The sequence below is a fragment of the Anopheles maculipalpis genome, chromosome 3RL, assembly GCF_943734695.1.
Source record: "Anopheles maculipalpis chromosome 3RL, idAnoMacuDA_375_x, whole genome shotgun sequence".
Lineage (NCBI taxonomy): Eukaryota > Metazoa > Arthropoda > Insecta > Diptera > Culicidae > Anopheles > Anopheles maculipalpis.
The window spans coordinates 61,957,755-61,976,271 of NC_064872.1; the positions used below are offsets into that span (position 1 = coordinate 61,957,755).

At 42.6% G+C, this 18,517-nt stretch overlaps 4 protein-coding genes across 4 annotated transcripts in view; 1 reads left to right on the forward strand and 3 right to left on the reverse strand.

The window, feature by feature from the left end:
* The window catches only part of LOC126562617 (peroxisomal targeting signal 2 receptor), a 491,929-nt gene that overhangs the window by 193,824 nt on the left and 279,588 nt on the right, over positions 1 to 18,517 (reverse strand). The gene's annotated exons all lie outside the window — the stretch shown is intronic.
* LOC126561771 (choline transporter-like 1) overlaps positions 1 to 18,517 on the reverse strand; it is a 98,487-nt gene that overhangs the window by 1,438 nt on the left and 78,532 nt on the right. The window contains exons 2-4 of the mRNA XM_050218087.1: positions 2,068 to 2,183; positions 557 to 1,634; positions 201 to 480 (exon numbers count right to left, since the gene is read on the reverse strand). Of these exons, the coding sequence (XP_050074044.1) occupies positions 201 to 480; positions 557 to 1,634; positions 2,068 to 2,175 (1,466 nt within the window). The 5' untranslated portion in view covers positions 2,176 to 2,183. The remainder of the gene's footprint in view (positions 1 to 200; positions 481 to 556; positions 1,635 to 2,067; positions 2,184 to 18,517) is intronic.
* Positions 4,001 to 7,634, forward strand: LOC126562858 (type 1 phosphatidylinositol 4,5-bisphosphate 4-phosphatase). The gene is made up of 5 exons (XM_050219450.1): positions 4,001 to 4,084; positions 5,130 to 5,296; positions 6,947 to 7,156; positions 7,241 to 7,405; positions 7,503 to 7,634. The coding sequence occupies exons 1-5, from the start codon at positions 4,009 to 4,011 to the stop codon at positions 7,632 to 7,634; spliced, it is 750 nt and encodes a 249-aa protein (XP_050075407.1). The 5' UTR covers positions 4,001 to 4,008.
* Positions 9,724 to 10,186, reverse strand: LOC126563383 (uncharacterized). The gene is made up of 2 exons (XM_050220021.1): positions 9,978 to 10,186; positions 9,724 to 9,850 (listed from the first exon to the last, which is right to left on the reverse strand). The coding sequence occupies exons 1-2, from the start codon at positions 10,184 to 10,186 to the stop codon at positions 9,724 to 9,726; spliced, it is 336 nt and encodes a 111-aa protein (XP_050075978.1).

The following is an 18,517-nucleotide window of genomic DNA, read 5'->3' on the forward strand; positions in this document are numbered from 1 at the left end:
GCCAGCTATCTAATGGTTTACTAAACCCTTCTGATACCATGTAGTTTGGTATTCAGCCCTCCCAGTGGTAGGAGGACACATGATATAGCTAAATTGAGGTGGTAAATGTGGCAAACCTAAATTAAGCTGGAGTTTTGGCATTGAATTAGCAAACGACGGACCGCGTCAGATTATCTTCATTGTAAAAATCATATACTTACTTGGCATACAGATACGTCAGTATGAGGCGCGGAATTTTAAAGATCGTTATGATGAGCGAACCCTTCGCAACCGATCCCAGATGATACTTAACCAGCTTAGCAATTGCGAGCAGTACGGGCGAATCAGTCGGCTTGCGGAAGTACCAAAATGCAACCGCACCGGCAATGGCCAGCTGTTGGCAGGCGAAGATAAACTCGCTCGTCCAAATCAGTCCAATAATGTAGATCCAGAGCATGTGGCGTAGCGCATTAACATCGTGGTATTCTACCAGTTTAAAAGCTGTGGAGGAAAAAAATGGGTTTGTGGCGGTTATTAAATAGTTGAATTCTGACATAGGAAAGACGGTAAAGCTTACATTTAAAGCTGGTATCATTCTTGCCCGCCAATTCCGGCTTCAGCTTTGTATCGTCTGCGAGCGAGGGATTTTCTTCGAGCTGTGCCAACGGAAGCAATGGTTTCACGCCGGGATAGTTGGCAGTTGCTAGACAAACGACCACCACCACCCAGAAGACAAGAAATATGGAAAGTGCTAGGAAGGCTAGCAACGGTGGTCCAGCCAATCCCGGCAGCTGTAGCATACATTTGCCCGCTTCTTCAAACAGTGCCGCCAAACCGGTCAACTTCTCACGCAGATAGTAGATAACCACGAGCAGGATGATCATGATGCAAGTGGCTGCGATCGCAAGCACATAGATCGTTGTTTCGTTGCGTACCAACTCCTCCAGATAAGATAGCTGCTGGTCCGTATCAAGCGTATGCTTCGCCTTGTAGTAACTCCACCAAAGCACACCGGTAATACCGATGCTGGCCACCACCACGATGATGCAGATCAACCACGAAACGATCGTCGCGAGCCAGTGGAGCAGTGCAATCATTATGATGGAAAATATCAAACTCAGCGCACACACGAGCACGATCGTTGGCCACGCTTTGTACAGATCGCTAAATACTTGCTGTGTCGCTTCCCAGGAATTGATCAGTGCGTACATCTTCTTCACCTGCTGGAGTGGTGCATTCACGCCGGTCGGTATGCAGCGGTGCAGTACGGGAGCCGATTGATACACAGGAAACGGTGGACAGGGTCCGGCAAAATCGAAATACTTTGCAGCACCGGCATCCTGCGTTTGGAGCATGCCCATGTTAAAATCGTACCGGCAGTACTTTGCCTTACGATCCTCGTAGTAACGGTACAGCTCGGCAGCATTCAAAATTTCACGTTGTGGACATTCTTTAACGCAAATCTTAAGCGTGTGGCGCAGTTCCTTTATGTCGAGGAAGAACAGGTACGGTTTGTCCTCCGTATTCATGCCGGACATGGGGAAGTTGGAGAATTTATCGTTGCTGCGCACACCGCACGTGTTGCCGAACGAGTCGTACCCATTGATGATGCGGAGCGGATTTCCGTAAATGAAGGAAAAGATAGCGATTACGATCTGAAAACCGGAAAAAAGGACATTCGTTAGAAGCGTTACATTTATAGGGTGGGGTCAAAACCGGCATAGCATGGTGGAACCGTCGATCATTAAATTTGACCTTGAAGAGTGTGGCTGCGTGTCAAAGCGAATGGGGGGAAGGAGGGACACCAACCATAATGGAACCATCTTTTTTTACACTCTTTCCGGGTTTGGAGGGGTTTTTTGTTGTCAGGGTCAGGGTACGTTAGAAAGGGTCCGTAGTACGATCGCATGTTTCGATTGTTCGAATTCAGAGGGTGCATTTGTGTCATTACACTGTAATTAACGGCACGCACGCGCTTCTACACTTCGACACCGTTTAATAATAGATGCTAAAGACAAACGGATTCCTTTTAAGAATTTCTTGTCATTTAAGGTCCTTATTTGGAGGAAATTTATTCTTTCCACTTACCAATGCAATCCAGAAGACGACGTACAGTACCAGCCAGAAGATGTCCGTCGGTGATCGGACGGTAACCGGCTGCACCTGCTGGTCGGGTTTGCTCTCGAAGCAACCCATCGCGGCAGCTCAAAAAGCACAGACTTTGTGCAGAGTTTCTCACACGGCGTTGCGGAGTTGATGCTTTTTTGGCGATTTAATTATTTCACCTACGATGTTTCAGGGCGGGGATGCTAATTGCAATGCCGTTCAAAACATTCCACCCAGATGACGCGATCCCGGCAGCAGTGTTTATTGTTGTTGTTGGCGTCGCTTCTTTTTTTGGTGTACAGGGCTGGTTGTGAAGTTGGTTGTACGCTTTGGAAGCGGCTTGTTATGACCCAATTATCAACCAGTGGTTGACAGGTTGACGTTTTCATGTTCTTCTTTTGAAAGGGAGGTTTTGCAATGGGAAAAAACAATAGTATTGGAAAAAAATGTGAGGAGGAAATTCCTTCCACGAATATTTTTTGTGTAGCACAGTGATTTACTATTCGAATTGCACATTATTTTTTTTCTAAACCGTGGCTTTTACACTGTGTGTAAATTGTGCGCACTCGTTACGAACTTTGATGCAAATTGGATGAAGTTTGCAAGGTCGCTCGTTGAACAAGTTTCTCCTTCTTTTTCATGTGATGGCTCTCTCTCTCTCTCTCTCTCTCTCTCTCTCTCTCTCTATTTATATTGAGCTGTAAAAACTTCGTAGCGAGTTTGAAACAAGTGCAGAACAAAAATCTATCGCTTGCGGTGATGGAGTAACTGATATTCCCATCAGCAAATTCGCAGAAAGTACGCACAATGTTAGGAGCGAACAATGTTGGTTTTTCGAAACACATTTGGTTTTTCGGGTTAAAAAGATAGTTTTGTTCATTGTATTCATTGTAAACGTGATTGAAGATTCCATTGACTTCTTTTATTTTATAATTATTCCAACTTCATTATGATTACATAAAGCACAGTGCCATCTATGGTATTGCGCTGAACATAAACACAGTCAGACGTCCGAGGCGAACATTTTGTTACGTGGGTGCCGAAGGAAGCCATATTGGATCCTATTGCAAACAGAATCGAGAAACACCCTCAAACGTCTGTAGTTTTTTTACGAATGCACTGAAAACTGCACCTGTCAAACAAACTCGCAGCTTTCTACCAACAGCAGCAGAAGCAGCACATCGCTTCGGTGCTCCATCACTCAATATTTACAATTTCATTGTTAATTCGTCCGTCAGCAATTGCATTACCATGGTGGCTCATTGCCACTAGTTCTTCTCCTGTGCAGTACGGGCGGTGTAGTGGTAATTGCATCGAAAAAACGGGGTGGTGCAAACTCACGAAGGCTGTCGAAAAAAGCGAACTGCAAACGCCTCATCGAACTCACAAGGGCGTGAAGCAAGTGAAGCATTAGAAATACGTTCGATGCGTCGTGCGAAAAGGGCAAATATCGCAAATGTCAAAGTGAGGCCGAGAAAATCGAAATAAAACCTCCTTCATCATCCTCTCTCTGAGCCCCCCGCCCTCGCGTATTTGTGTGTGAATGCGTGCTGGTACGGAGACGCAGATTAGATTAGGGAGAGATTCATTTCGGTGAAGTAATAATTCTAGTGGTGGTACGCGCGCTAGTGGTACAGTTCCTCTTCTGTAGAGGCTGAAGAAGGTGGCTGAAGAGCTGCAGTGTTGCTCTTTGTTTCTGCCTGCACCCTGCACGCACGATTCGTGAGCGAGCGGTAGGGGTGGTAGAGGTGGTAAAACGGATAACCGAGCGCGGGTGTGTTCAGTTTGCAGTGTGTGCCCCCTGTGCAATCGCAGTAAATTGGCAAGAGTCGCACAAACACATCCTAGCAGGCCAACTGTAGTTTCCCCTATCTCTTGTGTGTGTGTGTGTGTGTGCGTTGTAAACCCTAGCCGGAAGTAGCAATGGATGGTGATTCGGAAAAACAGCCGCTCCTGAAGCAAACACAGCAACAATCGCAAGATGCAGGATCAGTACAACGTAAGTGCGACGTGTACGGAAGGCAGGAGGTCCGTGTCCGGGATACTTTCGGAAGAATGTGGTTGCGGTCGAATCGGGTTTTTTTTCTATATTTTCTCCCACTGCTAGTATCAATCTAGTACAAAACAGTGGCTTAATAATAGTACGGCAGTTGTGTGTTATCAAAAATGTTGGAACACAGTTTTGTTGAAAATGTAATCTCTGCATTACGTAGTTCAGCTTCGAAATCGGAATTCTAGGGGATGGACGACTGACTATCACTTTTTTTCTCCCTATGCTACTTCGACTAGCTGTGGTTATGTGATGAGTCACAGAGCCCCACAGCACAGTTGTTTGTTGTCTCTCTTTTTCGCACGAAAAGCAAACGGTATTGCTTACTGCGCTCTGCAGGACAGGCAAATTGGAGTAGCAGCGGTAGGCTTGACAAATCAAAATTACCGGCTAAAGTAACAAGCACAGGGAATGAAGAGTTAGGGAGAGGGGAGGGGGAGCTTACGTGTGGCCAATGAGTCAGGGTGAAACAAGCACCGTGGCAAAAGAAACGCGAGTTCTTTTGTTTTTATACACATTTGCTTTCTTATCAGCTGTGTAGCAACAACAACACAGAGTACTGGCTCAGGAAGAGATTGTGGTTTTCCACTAGCCAGTCGGACCCATAACGAAAGAGCCATTTATACATACACAGGCAGCGAATGGACCGGAGAACCTTCTGCTTGTAGACGATTTGATGAGGTCGATGATGTGAAAACTGAAAACAATCCAACAACACGTCCCGGCCATCGGCCCATTGGACCTCAAGGATGCTTTGTAATGAATTTATTGCATAAGTGACCTACGACAATAAATATCCGCTATACAGAAAGAGAAAAAGAGAGAGAGAGAGATAGAGAGAGCGAGAGAATCGAAGCGATTAAAAAAGTTCCTTGTTTAAAGTTTACAAATCTATTGTTTTAAAATAAGTCTCACCCTTTAAGCTTATGCATGCTGCAACGAGATGAAGAATTTTAATGCATTCTTTATTTTTGCTTCTTTTTCTTTCTTCTAGCGGTCGTGAATGCATCTCCCATCGGGCCGGATGAGGTGCCGCCTTCGTATCAGCAGGAGCAACAGAATAGTATTATCGTGACGTGCCGTGTCTGTCAGGCACTGATCGACATCTCCTGGAAAAAGGAACAGCATGTCGTCAAGTGTTTGCAGTGCAACGAAGCGACGGTATGAAAATGGGTCCCGGTCCGATCCTCGTAGAACTATCCATCGTTCTTAGCATCACTTCCTTTAAGTGTAGTTAAAATTTTACTATGCTACGGACAGTAGAGTTAGATGAGCCATGGCAAAAACAAACGAGTTCGTACTCTGCTGCTGGAAAGTCCGGTGGAAGAAAGCATGATTGGATATGCTAATGGTAACCAAGACCTCTCAAGGCTCTGGAGCTAAAGAGAAGAAGATGTTCTAGATGGTGAGACAAACAAATTCTTCCTACTAATAGAAGGCTCAATCATTAATTTTGGGTCACTCGACACTCTTATCATACTTAAAGATGCACTAGAGGCTGAACTATAGACCCAAAAATTTGAGCATCCGTTCTACCGATGAAGAAAAGACTGGGGAAATTCAGATTCCCCGTTGCAGATGTCTTCCTAAAAAATGCCACTTGAATGTGGTACATTTTCTCTCGATCACAATCATTCAAATTTTGAATGTTGAAAGGCCAGCAGGCAGGCATTAATGCCCGTAATATCCTGCATCCAATGTAAATTGGAAAAACACTGATTATGGGATATTAGGTCAAAAAATCTAGAATCTTATCCCGGACTTACTAGCCCATAAGGCTACGTTTGCTTGGTGGAACTGAAAGAGCATCGTGCATTATGAGTGACCAACAATTTTAGCATATAATCGACTGGGCTGTCTAACATAATCAAACCCGGAATTATACAATAGAAAATGTATTATCTCGCTTGCAAGGTAATGCCAGAACGATCGATACTGTCTAAGGAGGACACAGAGTAAATTGTCTAGAGTTGGTTGGAAAGTTCTGTTGCACTCACATTCCCGTTTTCTAACTTACACTCTCAGATCATCATGATTTCTTGTTCTTTCAAAAACTATAAAATGGACCAGCAATGCCCAATCGACAAGTTGTTCATTTATTTATTGTTTTACCTATAGAGGCTTTGAATCTCCTTGTGCATTTAATACTCATTATTTATACCATTCAAAAACATGAATGTTTACTGAATTTCCTAATATGTTTCCTCGGCACCATGCAAGATCTTTTCCAGCGGTGGCTCAAAAAGATCCACACACAGACACTCACACTTGTGATGAAGCCTTTTTGCTCGAGCGGTCGAGTTTTGCCGGAATCTTTTCCTATTCTACCCTGTGAGGTTTTGTTGTGCTTTGTGGTGCTACAATGAAACTTGATCCGTTTAATCCACCCAGTCCCAGTCAGTCAGTTGAGTTTGTTTGAAATGTCCCGAGCCGAGCCAGGCGTAAGATATACTAAGAGATAGCTATGGACGCTTACTGTGGATGTCCGGGCTTCATGATGAGGGAGAGAGAGAGAAAGGGCTCGGGTGGTGTTTCTTGTTTAATGTGGGCTTTCCTGTAGCGGGAGTGTGCTGCTGCACGGCGCTAACCGTACGATAGATGCACTTCTAAGACAAAAACCTTAGAAGTTAACTCTAAGTCTGTAATTGAGCCCATTTGCATTAGTCTGTGTGCGCACGTTGGGGACAGATTGAAATAACCGTCAATAACAAGCAACCCCCTTTTTTCGAATGAAAACGAATACACTTGTTCATCAAAGTAATAACATAATTCACCTTTTCTCCTCGTTTTTGTTCAATCTTTCTCATCTAGCCCATTCGAAATGCACCGGCCGGCAAAAAGTATGTCCGCTGTCCGTGCAACTGTCTGCTGATTTGCAAGAGCTCTTCCCAGCGTGTAGCCTGCCCGCGGCCCAACTGTAAACGCATCATCAATCTGGCCCCGAGCCCGGTCACGCCCCCGCTGCTACCCATGCCCGGCATGTGTCGCGTTACCTGTGGTCACTGTCACGATACGTTCTTGGTATGTTTTGTGTACATTTCACTCATCCCCTGGAGTGAAAATCCAGCTGAGCTTTTTTTTATTATTTTGCACCTTTATTTGCAGTTTGATACGCTGAAGAACAATCTGGCGCGATGTCCGCACTGTCGTAAAGTGTCTTCGGTTGGGGCCGACTTTTGCCGTAAGCGACGCAATCTACACTTCCTTGGTGGAATTATATTTTTGGCTATCGGTATCGGTGTTACCTTTGCAACCTACACTTACGTGAGGGTAAGAACTTTTTTTAAAAATGTTTTTATCCTGTAAATAATATGCATTGTACTAACATGTGTTTTTCTATATTTTCCTTTGGTTTCCTATCGTATAGGATTACAGTGGAATATTTGTGGCATACATTAGCCTTTTTCTCATCTCTTTGCTGCTCTTTGCCAAGACGGTTTACTACTGTTCGCTGAAGATAAGCAACATTGACGGACCGTTCACCAATGTGGCATCTTAAGAGCGGGCAATCCAGGCAAAATCCGTGTCCACAAAACATTCCTTAATGAAATCCAAAAAAATAAGGGCCCCACGGTGGTATTGATGATGAGAGAAAAGCATGGAAATGCATGGTGATAACGGTAGGTAAAAGCAACAAAAAAAAAACCCCAACGCAACGACAGACATGCAGGAGGAGAACGTAGAGAGTATTTGGGAGATTTGTTAGCGGAGGTTGGGTTCGCTATAGACAGATCGACCAAAATTCAGTGCGTAAAATCAGCAAGTACTTTAAGTGATTTAGAGGAAGACTGGGCTGATTGGCCGCACGGATGCAAAGTGGAAAAAAACGGGCCAACGATTAATCAAAATTATCGTTTAGTTGGATTTAAACGAGCAGAAGCCTTGGGCATCTCCCAAGGCTAGAATGTTAGGCAAAGCTATAAAGTTGATAGAATGGCCACCAAGCAGCCATCGAATTGTATGATGATAATGAATTCGTATCAATTGTGTTTTTGTGTTTGAGTATTTCCCAAATCCGCTGGCGTCGTCCAGGTTTAAGCCCTCGACGGGGACCGATATCCTCTTTCGAATTAACTGATTTAATCGTTTCTTTAATTGTTCCGTTGTGCGTTTTCATTATGTGTGTTATGTTCTTTTAAACGTTTTGTAATGTCTTGAGTTTTTTTTTATCACACTTAGCCAAGCACATATATATGTATGTATGTATTATGATTTAATATTATTGTATAAAAAAGTGAGTATATTCAAAGAGAAAAACCTCGGGTGTGATCACGGGCAGGAGGCTTACTTTGTCTCGGTCGAAAACATGTAACTGTAACAGAGGCAAAGGACAGGATAGGACAGTCACTTTAGCAGGAATAAGAATCCCCCACCAATATGCAATGTTATCCAGGTCATAAAACAAACGTTCACATGCTTAAAACAATTGATTGCGAGATACTACACAACAATCGAAACATGGCACGTGTGAAGATTTGTTTAATGACTTGGAAAACACTGTGATGCGGTGGAATATATGGTGTTTTGGCCATTGGCCATTGGTTGATAAATCGATCGAGGCTTGGTTGGTTGGATGAGCTGTTGTAGGGGATTGTAAAAGCGTAAAATCGTGGCGGCGTACCAAAATTGCTACATGAAACATTTATTCATCCATATTATACATATGAAACATGCATTCATACACATTAACTTTACACACAGTGTGGTGGTGCATTCGGGGTCTCTCGTGGCGGGAGATGATGCTCCCTCTATATGTGTAATACCTAGTACCATAAGCTAATACATACATTGGAAAGACGTGTTCTGGTCTGTGTGTCTTTATGTCTTTACGTCACATGTCAGTGCTGTAATAGGTTCTGACACCGATGGTGTCATAAACGGCAGATATACCGCAACCAAAATCAACACACGAAGAAAGGAACACAGCAGGGGTTAATAGCTAATGTTTTACTAAAGATTGAACATAGTTGAGTTATGTATCGAGCCTGTAAATCGGTGCCACCCTTCTCCCAGACACAATAACGTTTTTCCAAAACAAACCAATGTTAATCTTCTTGAGAAATTCCGGGCTCTAATTATGATATTAGTTATGAAACCTTTCACCCTAACTGGTGATGCAAAAATGCAAAAAAATAGTCAAAATTTGGGATCAGGATCTCCCAAATGATCCCAAGATCTGCATCCTGTTTCGTTTTGAGAGGTAAAATAATGTGACAAGCGAACGAAAAACGAGCATGCGAGCAAATAACACTTCGGGATGGATCGTCGTTCGGTGTGCAGTGCAGATGGTAACGGGTTGGGCTTTTGCACGAATAGACCGGATAAAGTTATATAAAATACGCTTTCCACATTTCTCACTAAGTAGGCGACGATGCGAGCTGTGTAATTGAATGCATATGAAGCAGAAATAAAGGCAATTTAGATACGGTACTTTCTGGCTTTGCTTGTCGTTGCTTTCGAATTAGCACCGAAACGCACGTTGATCTCATAGGGTAGTCCAGCTAACATCAAGGACTCGCTCGTGGGAAACTCCGGTGATCTTCAATTATGCTGCTCAGGTACGACATTAGCGTGTGCGTTCCAAAGTGTCATGAGTTGATACCGGGAGGCCCACAGTTGGTAAGCTTCTCCTTTACCACGTCCAGTTCTAGCTGCTTTTCGTTGCAGAGCATCGCGAGGAATTGAAGGTACTCTTCGTAATCCAGCGTAGACTTCCTGCGTGTAAAGAGACCCGCATTATTGCCTATGCACACACGTGGTGTAACATCACCACACACGCTAACTTTCGATGTAATCACGCAATCATCACACTTCCGCAACAGAAAGCAAACCCTGACCTTACCTAAACTCGAAGAACGTTAACCCGGTCTGGGTGAGTGTAAAGTGTTTCGGTCCGATGAGGTTGGCCTGTTGCATCCAGCAATCACTTTGCGACAGCAGGATGCGTTTTCCATCGCCTTGGAACGAGTTCAACGTTGGCCGATACTTTGCGAACAGTGTAAACATCGATGCTAGAGTAGGCGGTTTCACTTTGCTCGGTGGATTAGACATGAAGGCATCAATTTTGCCACTAGATAATTTAGCGATGGAAAAAGAGGGCCTAAAGGTAAGAAGGGGTTATGTGTATGTTTGTCGACAACGTAACAGTTTTGGTTTGGTAGCAACGATACGGGCGCGTTGCTAGGGTTCGCTAGAACCGTGTAGCAATCGCTACTTTGGTAACATTTGTTTTTGCTATCATGTGGGTGTGTAAGGTCAATGAGGTTTTGGAGAGTGCAAATAGTTTGCAACCTTTTTATTTAAATTGCTGTTGAGGTAGTCTTGTTATGTTTTGCAATTTAAGTGAATACATTTTGATTGGATTTTCGCACTTCTTTACCGGCTATGAAAGCTTTGCCGGTTTTTTCCACTATGGCTAACGACTTGCTATCTATAGCCAGTCTAACTTAAGCACGTTTGTCCAAAAAAAAAAAAGTTTGTCCACATCGGATGTGTTTTTGCATTGTAAAGAATCGACTCGCGCCTGTTTTGTAAAGAGTATTACACCTGTCCAGTTTGATTAAATGCTTCCGACGTGGTACAGACTGAAGTCTTTCTCTCTTACTCTTTGATGTATATTTTGAAAATTTCGACTGATCATGTGCCAGCAATACTTTTTACCCACTTTCGATCATTTTTTAAACCTCAGTTTTTTACTACCGAACGCTTCCCGAATTGCGTTACTTATTGGACCATTTACACATTCGAAAGAGTTCATTTTACTTGTAGCACATACATATCCATTTGTGTTTACATGGACGATGGGAAAAGATCATCAGCACGGTCCTGCTCATAAAATATAAACTAAATGGCTCCAAAGAAATGCACTTTTGTTTTGATTTTTTTAAAATATATTCTATGAAAAGTTTTGCAATTATTTTCTTCTATTTTATTTTTTTTTATAATTAATTAGGACGGTCCAGTGCCGTATTGTTAATTATTTTCTTCTAATAAAATAAGTTTTTTTATATCTACGATACCCGTATTTCAACGAATTGTAAGTGTTTTTGTAAAAAATAACCACGCAGTTTCAATATAGCGTGTGGTAACGCCTTTACAACGGTTAAATTCTCGTAACGCTATACAAATTCAAATATTTGCTCCCATGCTAGATGGTGAACATTTTCACCGGGGCGTACGCTGTCAACCGGAATGACATTTCAAAGCAAGCACACACGCATACCTACGCACATACGTATTCGGCAGAATTGCACATTGAACAATTGGTTTTGCGGCCGCGGAGTGCGATGTAAATATTGTTGCCGCTCGTGAAACACATTTCGCAGGTGGCTTAGCACGGTTGCAACGGTAGTTGGTTCATGCGTGCGTATATTACAAGTAAGCACAAAAGTATTATTCCGTGTGACAACATACGCTTCCATCGACGGTGTAATACAACAGCACCCGGAGGAGTCGTGTCATCTATCAGCGGTGGTGCGCGGTTCGGTGCTGGTGGTTCGTTTGCACCTTCACGCGGTTGGCACTACATTGCGTTTCGGTGGTGACCTCGTGTTCTCTGATTCGCGCGAGTGGTGCGGCAGTGTCATAAAATTCCGATAAGAAAATGACGTGTTGAAAGCAGCTGCGTGGATGGTTACGGGAAATTCTACGCGTTGGCAGGCCGGAAGCTGCTGCCCCGTGTCGAAAGTGCGTTCGTGTGTGTCATCCTCGCCAGTGTTCCCGCACACAGTCTGCACAGAAAGTGAGTAGGATGCATAAAAGATGGAGATTTGCAATGTATCGGGAGGATGGCGCAGATGATGTACAGTGTGTGTGTATGCATAGGGGGTGGGGTGTTAGGAAGGAGAAAAGAGATTGTGCAGATGGAAAAAATGGAGTCAGCAGTCGGTGTATGGTTGTTACTCCCGGTCAGGGAAATAAGCTGCTATTGAATAGCGTGGCGCATAAGGAATTGCATCCATTTTTGGTAAAGCAGCAATTGTTCGAAGAAAAATCGCGCAAGAACGCGCACCAAGTGTGGATGCCTGGGTGAATCCTCGGCGCCATCCTACGTTATTGCCGGCGGAAAAAGAGACTCCCATCCTACTGCATTGCATCCTTGCGTACCTAGCGAGAAAGAAAAAGCGAGAGAGAAAGAGAGAGAGAGAGAGAAGCAAATATGTGAAAAGGAAAATGAAATCATAAAGCAACATTAGCCAACATATCGCCTATGTCCGTCGTCCTGTTGTGCGCCGCGTGCATGGCACAAAGCACCAAAAGTGCATAATAATTTCACCGGCCAATTGAATGCGTCGGTCAAAATGGAAATGGATGGATGGGCCGCATCGTGTAAAACAATAAATTGTGATCGGTTTTAGACACGGCGGACACGACAGGAACGGAAAGTGAAAGCACCTACACACTAGCAGCAACGCGTCTGTCTCTGGGCAGCACCGGAATACGGAAACGGCGGGGTCCATATTGGCCATAATAGCAGTAGCGGCGGCAGTCGCAGTGCTAAAAATGGTTGCAACTTTTGCTTTCTTTCAAGTGCTGCGTGGGAAAGTTTGAGTTTTCCTTGCCTTTTTGCCTCTACTATTAACGTGTCGACCGTTTTGTTAGCTTTAATTAAACATTTTTAATCAGATGGATCAGTGAGGACGAAGTCCGGAGCTGATTGAGTGCATTGTGCATTGTAAATTGCATTCAATTTTCAGACCTGTTCAAGCTGTTGTGGACACAAAACGAGGCATCAAAACAGCTGTGAATGTCGCTTGCTTGATGAGAAATTAATAATGGACGCGATTAGCAGTGATCTGTAAAGCAATGGTTACTTATGTGGGTGTAGTATCATGCAACCTTCTCTGGACCGAATTTCCCATGGAAAACCCAGATGGGAAAGTAAATTCGTGTTTAATTCGAAGGTTATGCTGCTACTATCCACCGACTGCTAGTTTTACTGTAAGCAACAGAAGAAAAAACTCTCTCAGAATAAGTTATATTTATGCGCGCAAACCACCCCCATCCCTTGTATCCCACCTGCTGGCTGTCCGACTGACAGAGTGTGTGTGTGTTGGAAAATTGAACGTTAAAAGACGAACCTTCCCCTCGACGGAGTCGGAAGACAACCAGGAGGGTGTGTATGTGTGTGCGGTGCGTGCTAAATCCGTGTCACTCTATTTTCGATCTGCTGCCCCCTTTCGGATCTTCCTCAGCAACCGATCAGGATCCTCCCGCACACAGCCCAACCATCACCAATCATTCTTCGTTCTCACATGCTTGCTGACGGAGCATATGCGTTTTCACGATGGAAAAGTTTGCATTTCCACAGGCTGGAACGGGGGCGAATCTGGTGTGGTGGCCCTTTACAGTGTGCATACACATTAAGTAATTTGGGTAGTAAATTCCAGCTGCAAAAGAAAGTAAAAACACGCGTGTTTGGTGGTGCAGTGTCCCACGGTTGCATAAAGCTTGTGGTGTTTTGGTGCTGTGTGGTAATTTGTTTTCACATAAATTATCCGCTCACCGGCACCAGTAGTCTTTCGCCTGAAGGAAGTGACCACCGATTGCTACTTTTTAACGCTGTTGTTAACCCATTGCTGCACATTGGAGCGAACAGTCGTCCAGTGTGTTACGGTTGATAAAGTTTAGTAAGTGGTAATTGGTTTGCTTCCGGTGTTATAGGCTGCTCAGGCAATTGTTACATAGTGTTGTTACCACGCATGGCATGTTAGTCTATATTACTATCATTACTTTTTGGTTGGTACGCACGAAGAAGAGGAATAAATGCAAAAGTTTGCAAGGAACAAACTGCTTTCATTTTAGTCTCCTTAATTTTCATCAAAGCGCCCGACTTATGTGACCTCTAGAAACCTTACTAATAATTAGAATTTTAAGAAAAATTATTCGCTAATATTTTTTCTCCAAAACAAAGTTATATAAAAATGGTTGATAGATAAACAAGCAGCTGATTTAAGTGAAAACTGGCGCCGTTGTCGCATATGTTTTAAGTGTGCGTGTGATGCAACCACGCTCTTCCTTCGAATTGATAGAGGCGACAGCTGCTCCTATATTCACATGGCAGGACTGGGGTTCAAATCCCATCTTCTATCGTTCCACCGTAGTGAGTACAGACTATACAAGTCGAGTCCACTAAGCTATTCGCTTAGAAATAATAAGTCGACACGACCTTAGAAGATCATTAAGCCAAGAAGAAGGTGTTTTTTATATGGTAGATTATTATATACGGGACAAATTTACGATTTTGTATATTTTATTTTTATAATATAATAATTTTGGAATTCATAAGGAAGGGCCTGGGTCTTCCTGCTTGAAGCCAAAAAAAAAACGTTATCGATTTAAAAAATAACTTCCAAATGCAGCTACATGTTTATTTATTTATTCAATTTATATTTTACTTACTGACTATGTATTAGACACAAAATCTGTATCAGAACTGCAACAGAAAAGGAAGGAAAATGTGTTAAGAAACTCATAAGACATGGCAGTTTTTTAAAGGGATAGTAAACATCCTTCGAATACGAACAAAGATGTTAAATTACGACAATATTTCCGACAAGGCACGACGATCCTGTGTCAATTTCCCTCGGTGTCGAGACACTGTACTGCTCCTTACCCGATTTATTATGCGTTCCTAAAGTCCTCAGACTCCTTAGGATAGATGCTGCGTGCTATTGGGTAATTTCTTGATCACTGGATCAACTCGCAAACGCTACTTCCCAGATTTAATCTATACATTCTCGGCGAGATCACTCCAGATAAGACTATTACTTGACGTAGAAGAACGCCGTACCAGTTCAGGTTCCTCTGAATCCTTTCTATTTATGTGTAAACGCTGTGTGCGATCGTTTTCTATCTCACCGCACATTGACAACCTCGATCATGTAATTGTGTTATACCTATATAAGATAGCTTCGAGAGGGTCATTTATGGTCCGTCGAATTAAATAAACAAACAGACAAATTAACAAGCAACATTTCATTGTGCGTAGTGCGTATAAACAGTTGAAGTACTTCTGTGGAAGGATTTGTTTGTAACGTGAGTTTTACAGTGTAACATGCTTGGGAATTTCTCTTTCTCCCTAATGAAGTGAACACAACAAAAATTCCCTTATCACTTTTAAACAATTAAGGATGTTCTGAATATACGTATTTGCATTCATCATTGTATTACAAGGCTTAATTTTGCTTTTGCAACAAGGCTTGCCCCAGAGAAACCTTGTAACGGATAAATAGACTAATACCGAAAGTTTAACATACGCACAAGAAATGCGTAATGACCTGTTGATTTTGCACCGTGCACGATGTATGTCTGATGATTGCAGCTATACTCGCAGTAGAAACCAACAAGAAAGGGACAATATATCGATCCATATTTGGAGAACATTTGCAGTCATTCCACATAAAGTAGTCGTGCACCCATCGCACAGGCGCGACTCATCGATAGTGGAACTCGCTCGTCCGTTGGTGGTTGGATACCTAGGTACGAGTTGGGCATCGAATGATGATGATGTTGATGGTCGATGAGGTTGATAGAGGGTGCAGATTTGCAGATCATGCTACACCACTATCGCATACACACAAAGGGGATAGTATGGTGGTGATGATCACCTTGAGCTCTTTCCAATCGCCGTGCGCGACATACTCAACCTTCATGCGGGTTGATGCGTGGCCGTTTAAATTCGCATTAAAGTAATGCGACAGAAAACCAGACGCGCCTCCTTGTGTGGGCTTGGCAGGCAGAGGCAGATGGCTGTTTGCAGATATGGATAATGGGTACCAAAAATATAAATGTGTGATTTTATAATGTTTGGAGTACGATTTAAAATTAGGTTGCATTTGTATGTTATTTGTTCGTGCGTATTTTCTAACTGGATGTTAGTACAGTCCTTGTTTTATGGTTGTAACTGTTGCAATTATTATTTGCTCCCATATTTTTAAATGAGTTTTGTATGGAATTTTATGGAATAAGTGGCCAATTAGCTATTTGGTAAAATGTTCATCAGCGTCTGAACTATCTAGAGCAGTGATGTCAAACTCATTTTGGCTTGTGGGTCGGTTCTTACGGGCCAACTCTAAAAATATCACTTCTGTGTTGCAAAACCTGCCTGACTATTTACTTCACATGCATCCAGCCTGGACATTTTTCAGTCATATGATAGTATCAGTAACAGTAAAGAACTTTAAAAATTATATTTTTTCGCATGTAAATGTTTAACATTATAAATTTCCTGATTTGCCTGACACCTGCTTTATCTTATCTTCGACAAACTTTTGTCGAGAGGACTACCGAACGTTTCAAGGTGCGGTAAATCGTGCATTTCGTGTGTTGTTGGAGTCTTCTGGATCGCAGGAGTTTGTAGAGTCCGTAGTAGGCACGATTCCCTTGATACGTATCCCTGACAAACTTTTGTATATTAGGTTTCATTGTGTGGGTGCAATTTTCCGACAAAAGTTGTTCGCAAACATATGTTGTACCAAACATTGAAAGTATTTGACTAGCTAGTTCAGATAATTGTGGATATTTTGGTCTCAAATACGGGAAAAAATCATGCACGCTAAGTAAAATAAATTTCTCATTAAATCATCTGCGCACAATCACGTCCATAACATGAACCATTTGAATATTTGTTGGCATTTTTTATAACATTTCTTGACGCAGAATGCAATGAAAACTCCCAACATGCCCTCCATTCATGATTCTACTATTTCTTTGATTTTCGTAACAGCATCACACTATTTCCAATCATTGCTGGTGCACCATCGGTAGCTACGCTTACAACACGTGACCAATCCAACCCTTTCTTATCTAACGAATCGCGAACAGCGCAAAATATATCCTCTGCTGAACAAATTCTTCCGTTTATATCCAGCGATGCATTTACGCTTCTAATAATTATAGCTAAAAGAGCGATATCAGTGATGTCGGTGCTTTCCTCGATGGCAATTGAGACCGCTACAAAATCTTTCACTTTTTCCTTCAGTTGATCATCCAGATTTGCAGCAAGGACCGAAATTCTCTCGGCTACCGTGTTTCTGGATAAGCTTATAGAGTTCAAGTCATGTTTCTCGGTGGCAAATATTTCCTCAATCCAATCCGGATAAATATCGATGTTCTTGTTATTCATTTGCGGGCCGGATTCGAAGACCTCGCGGGCCCGATCCGGCCTTAGTTTTGAGTTCTATCAAAGCTATCTCAAAGCTAACTAATTCTAGTGCAGCAAAACAGTAAAAGGAAGATGCCCGAAACTATAAAGTATTTTTTGTTTGATTTTTGAATTTATGAATGGTCTCATTTGAAGGTATTTTATGCATATTTTCATCAGAATGGAAAAAGAGATTTAAGAATCTTTTTTTTTTTATTTTAAGAACATTTTCTCAAAATGTTACACTTCATTTAATATAAAAATAGGTCGATTCGGAGGAACCTTGGCATCAAAATATCATTTTTACGTGATTTACAAAAGCATGTGGTTTTAAACTGTTGTTCGTTATTTTATGTCTAATTCCAAATATTATCAATTATCTGATATGCTCCTCAGAAATTTGAAACTAAAGATAAGTAATTTATTCCTACGATCCACGTCTGTGAAAAATACTTTTTACAGTGCACTTTCGTTTTCCTATTGCATTTTCTACTCTGCCTGTACGCTGACGTCTCTTCTCACATTATCCTGTAGAAAACAACCATTCCCCAGTTTATTTTTACGATGGGTAATAAATATGTTTACCTGTTTGTTTTATTGATTTCACGGTCAAATTAAGGACTGTGACATTATTATTATTATTTTATTGTTTTTACCATCCTCCCGCCGGTCTCCCGGCCAACCGGTTACCGGTGGGTGTGCGCGCAGTTTATGCACTTTCAAGTTCATGTGCCATAAAGAGGTACAGACACACACAGCTACACAGGCAGCAAGCGAACACGGCGAGAATTGAGGGGAGGATGGTGTCAAGTAGAGGAAGAACCACAGCAGCAGCACGTGCCCCTAAAGAAACCGGTGGCATAATGCCCGTGATCCTCTATTCCCACCCCATCGCCACCAAACATCATCATCATCATCCCACAAACACTCTCTATCGATATCTTGATGTTTTCGTTTTTGTCTTCTTCTTCCAATTGTTTCCTCTTTTTTGTTGTTGTCCCACAAGCGCCCTCCACGCTCACGAGCAGCTGATAGCGATAAGTGCTGTGATTCGCTTTTCAAATAGGGGTATTTTTGCTGATGGTTGGCGTTGTTTTTCTCTTTTTTTAACCTCAACCCTCATTTCAGCGTCATAACCTGCTGGTGAATGCAAATGCCCATGCTCTGAACTCCCCGTCTACACCAGGATTGCGTCGCGCAGGGTTTGGTGATGACCTACAATTACACACACACACACA

Excerpts from the sequence above, each read along its gene's own strand:
- LOC126562858 (XM_050219450.1), top strand. The coding sequence starts at position 4,009 with ATGGATGGTGATTCGGAAAAACAGCCGCTCCTGAAGCAAACACAGCAA. Across the intron at positions 4,085-5,129 it reads AGATGCAGGATCAGTACAAC|CGGTCGTGAATGCATCTCCC; the intron begins GTAAGTGCGACG and ends TCTTTCTTCTAG. Across the intron at positions 5,297-6,946 it reads TGCAGTGCAACGAAGCGACG|CCCATTCGAAATGCACCGGC; the intron begins GTATGAAAATGG and ends TTTCTCATCTAG.
- LOC126563383 (XM_050220021.1), bottom strand. The coding sequence starts at position 10,186 with ATGTCTAATCCACCGAGCAAAGTGAAACCGCCTACTCTAGCATCGATG. Across the intron at positions 9,851-9,977 it reads TTAACGTTCTTCGAGTTTAG|GAAGTCTACGCTGGATTACG; the intron begins GTAAGGTCAGGG and ends CTTTACACGCAG.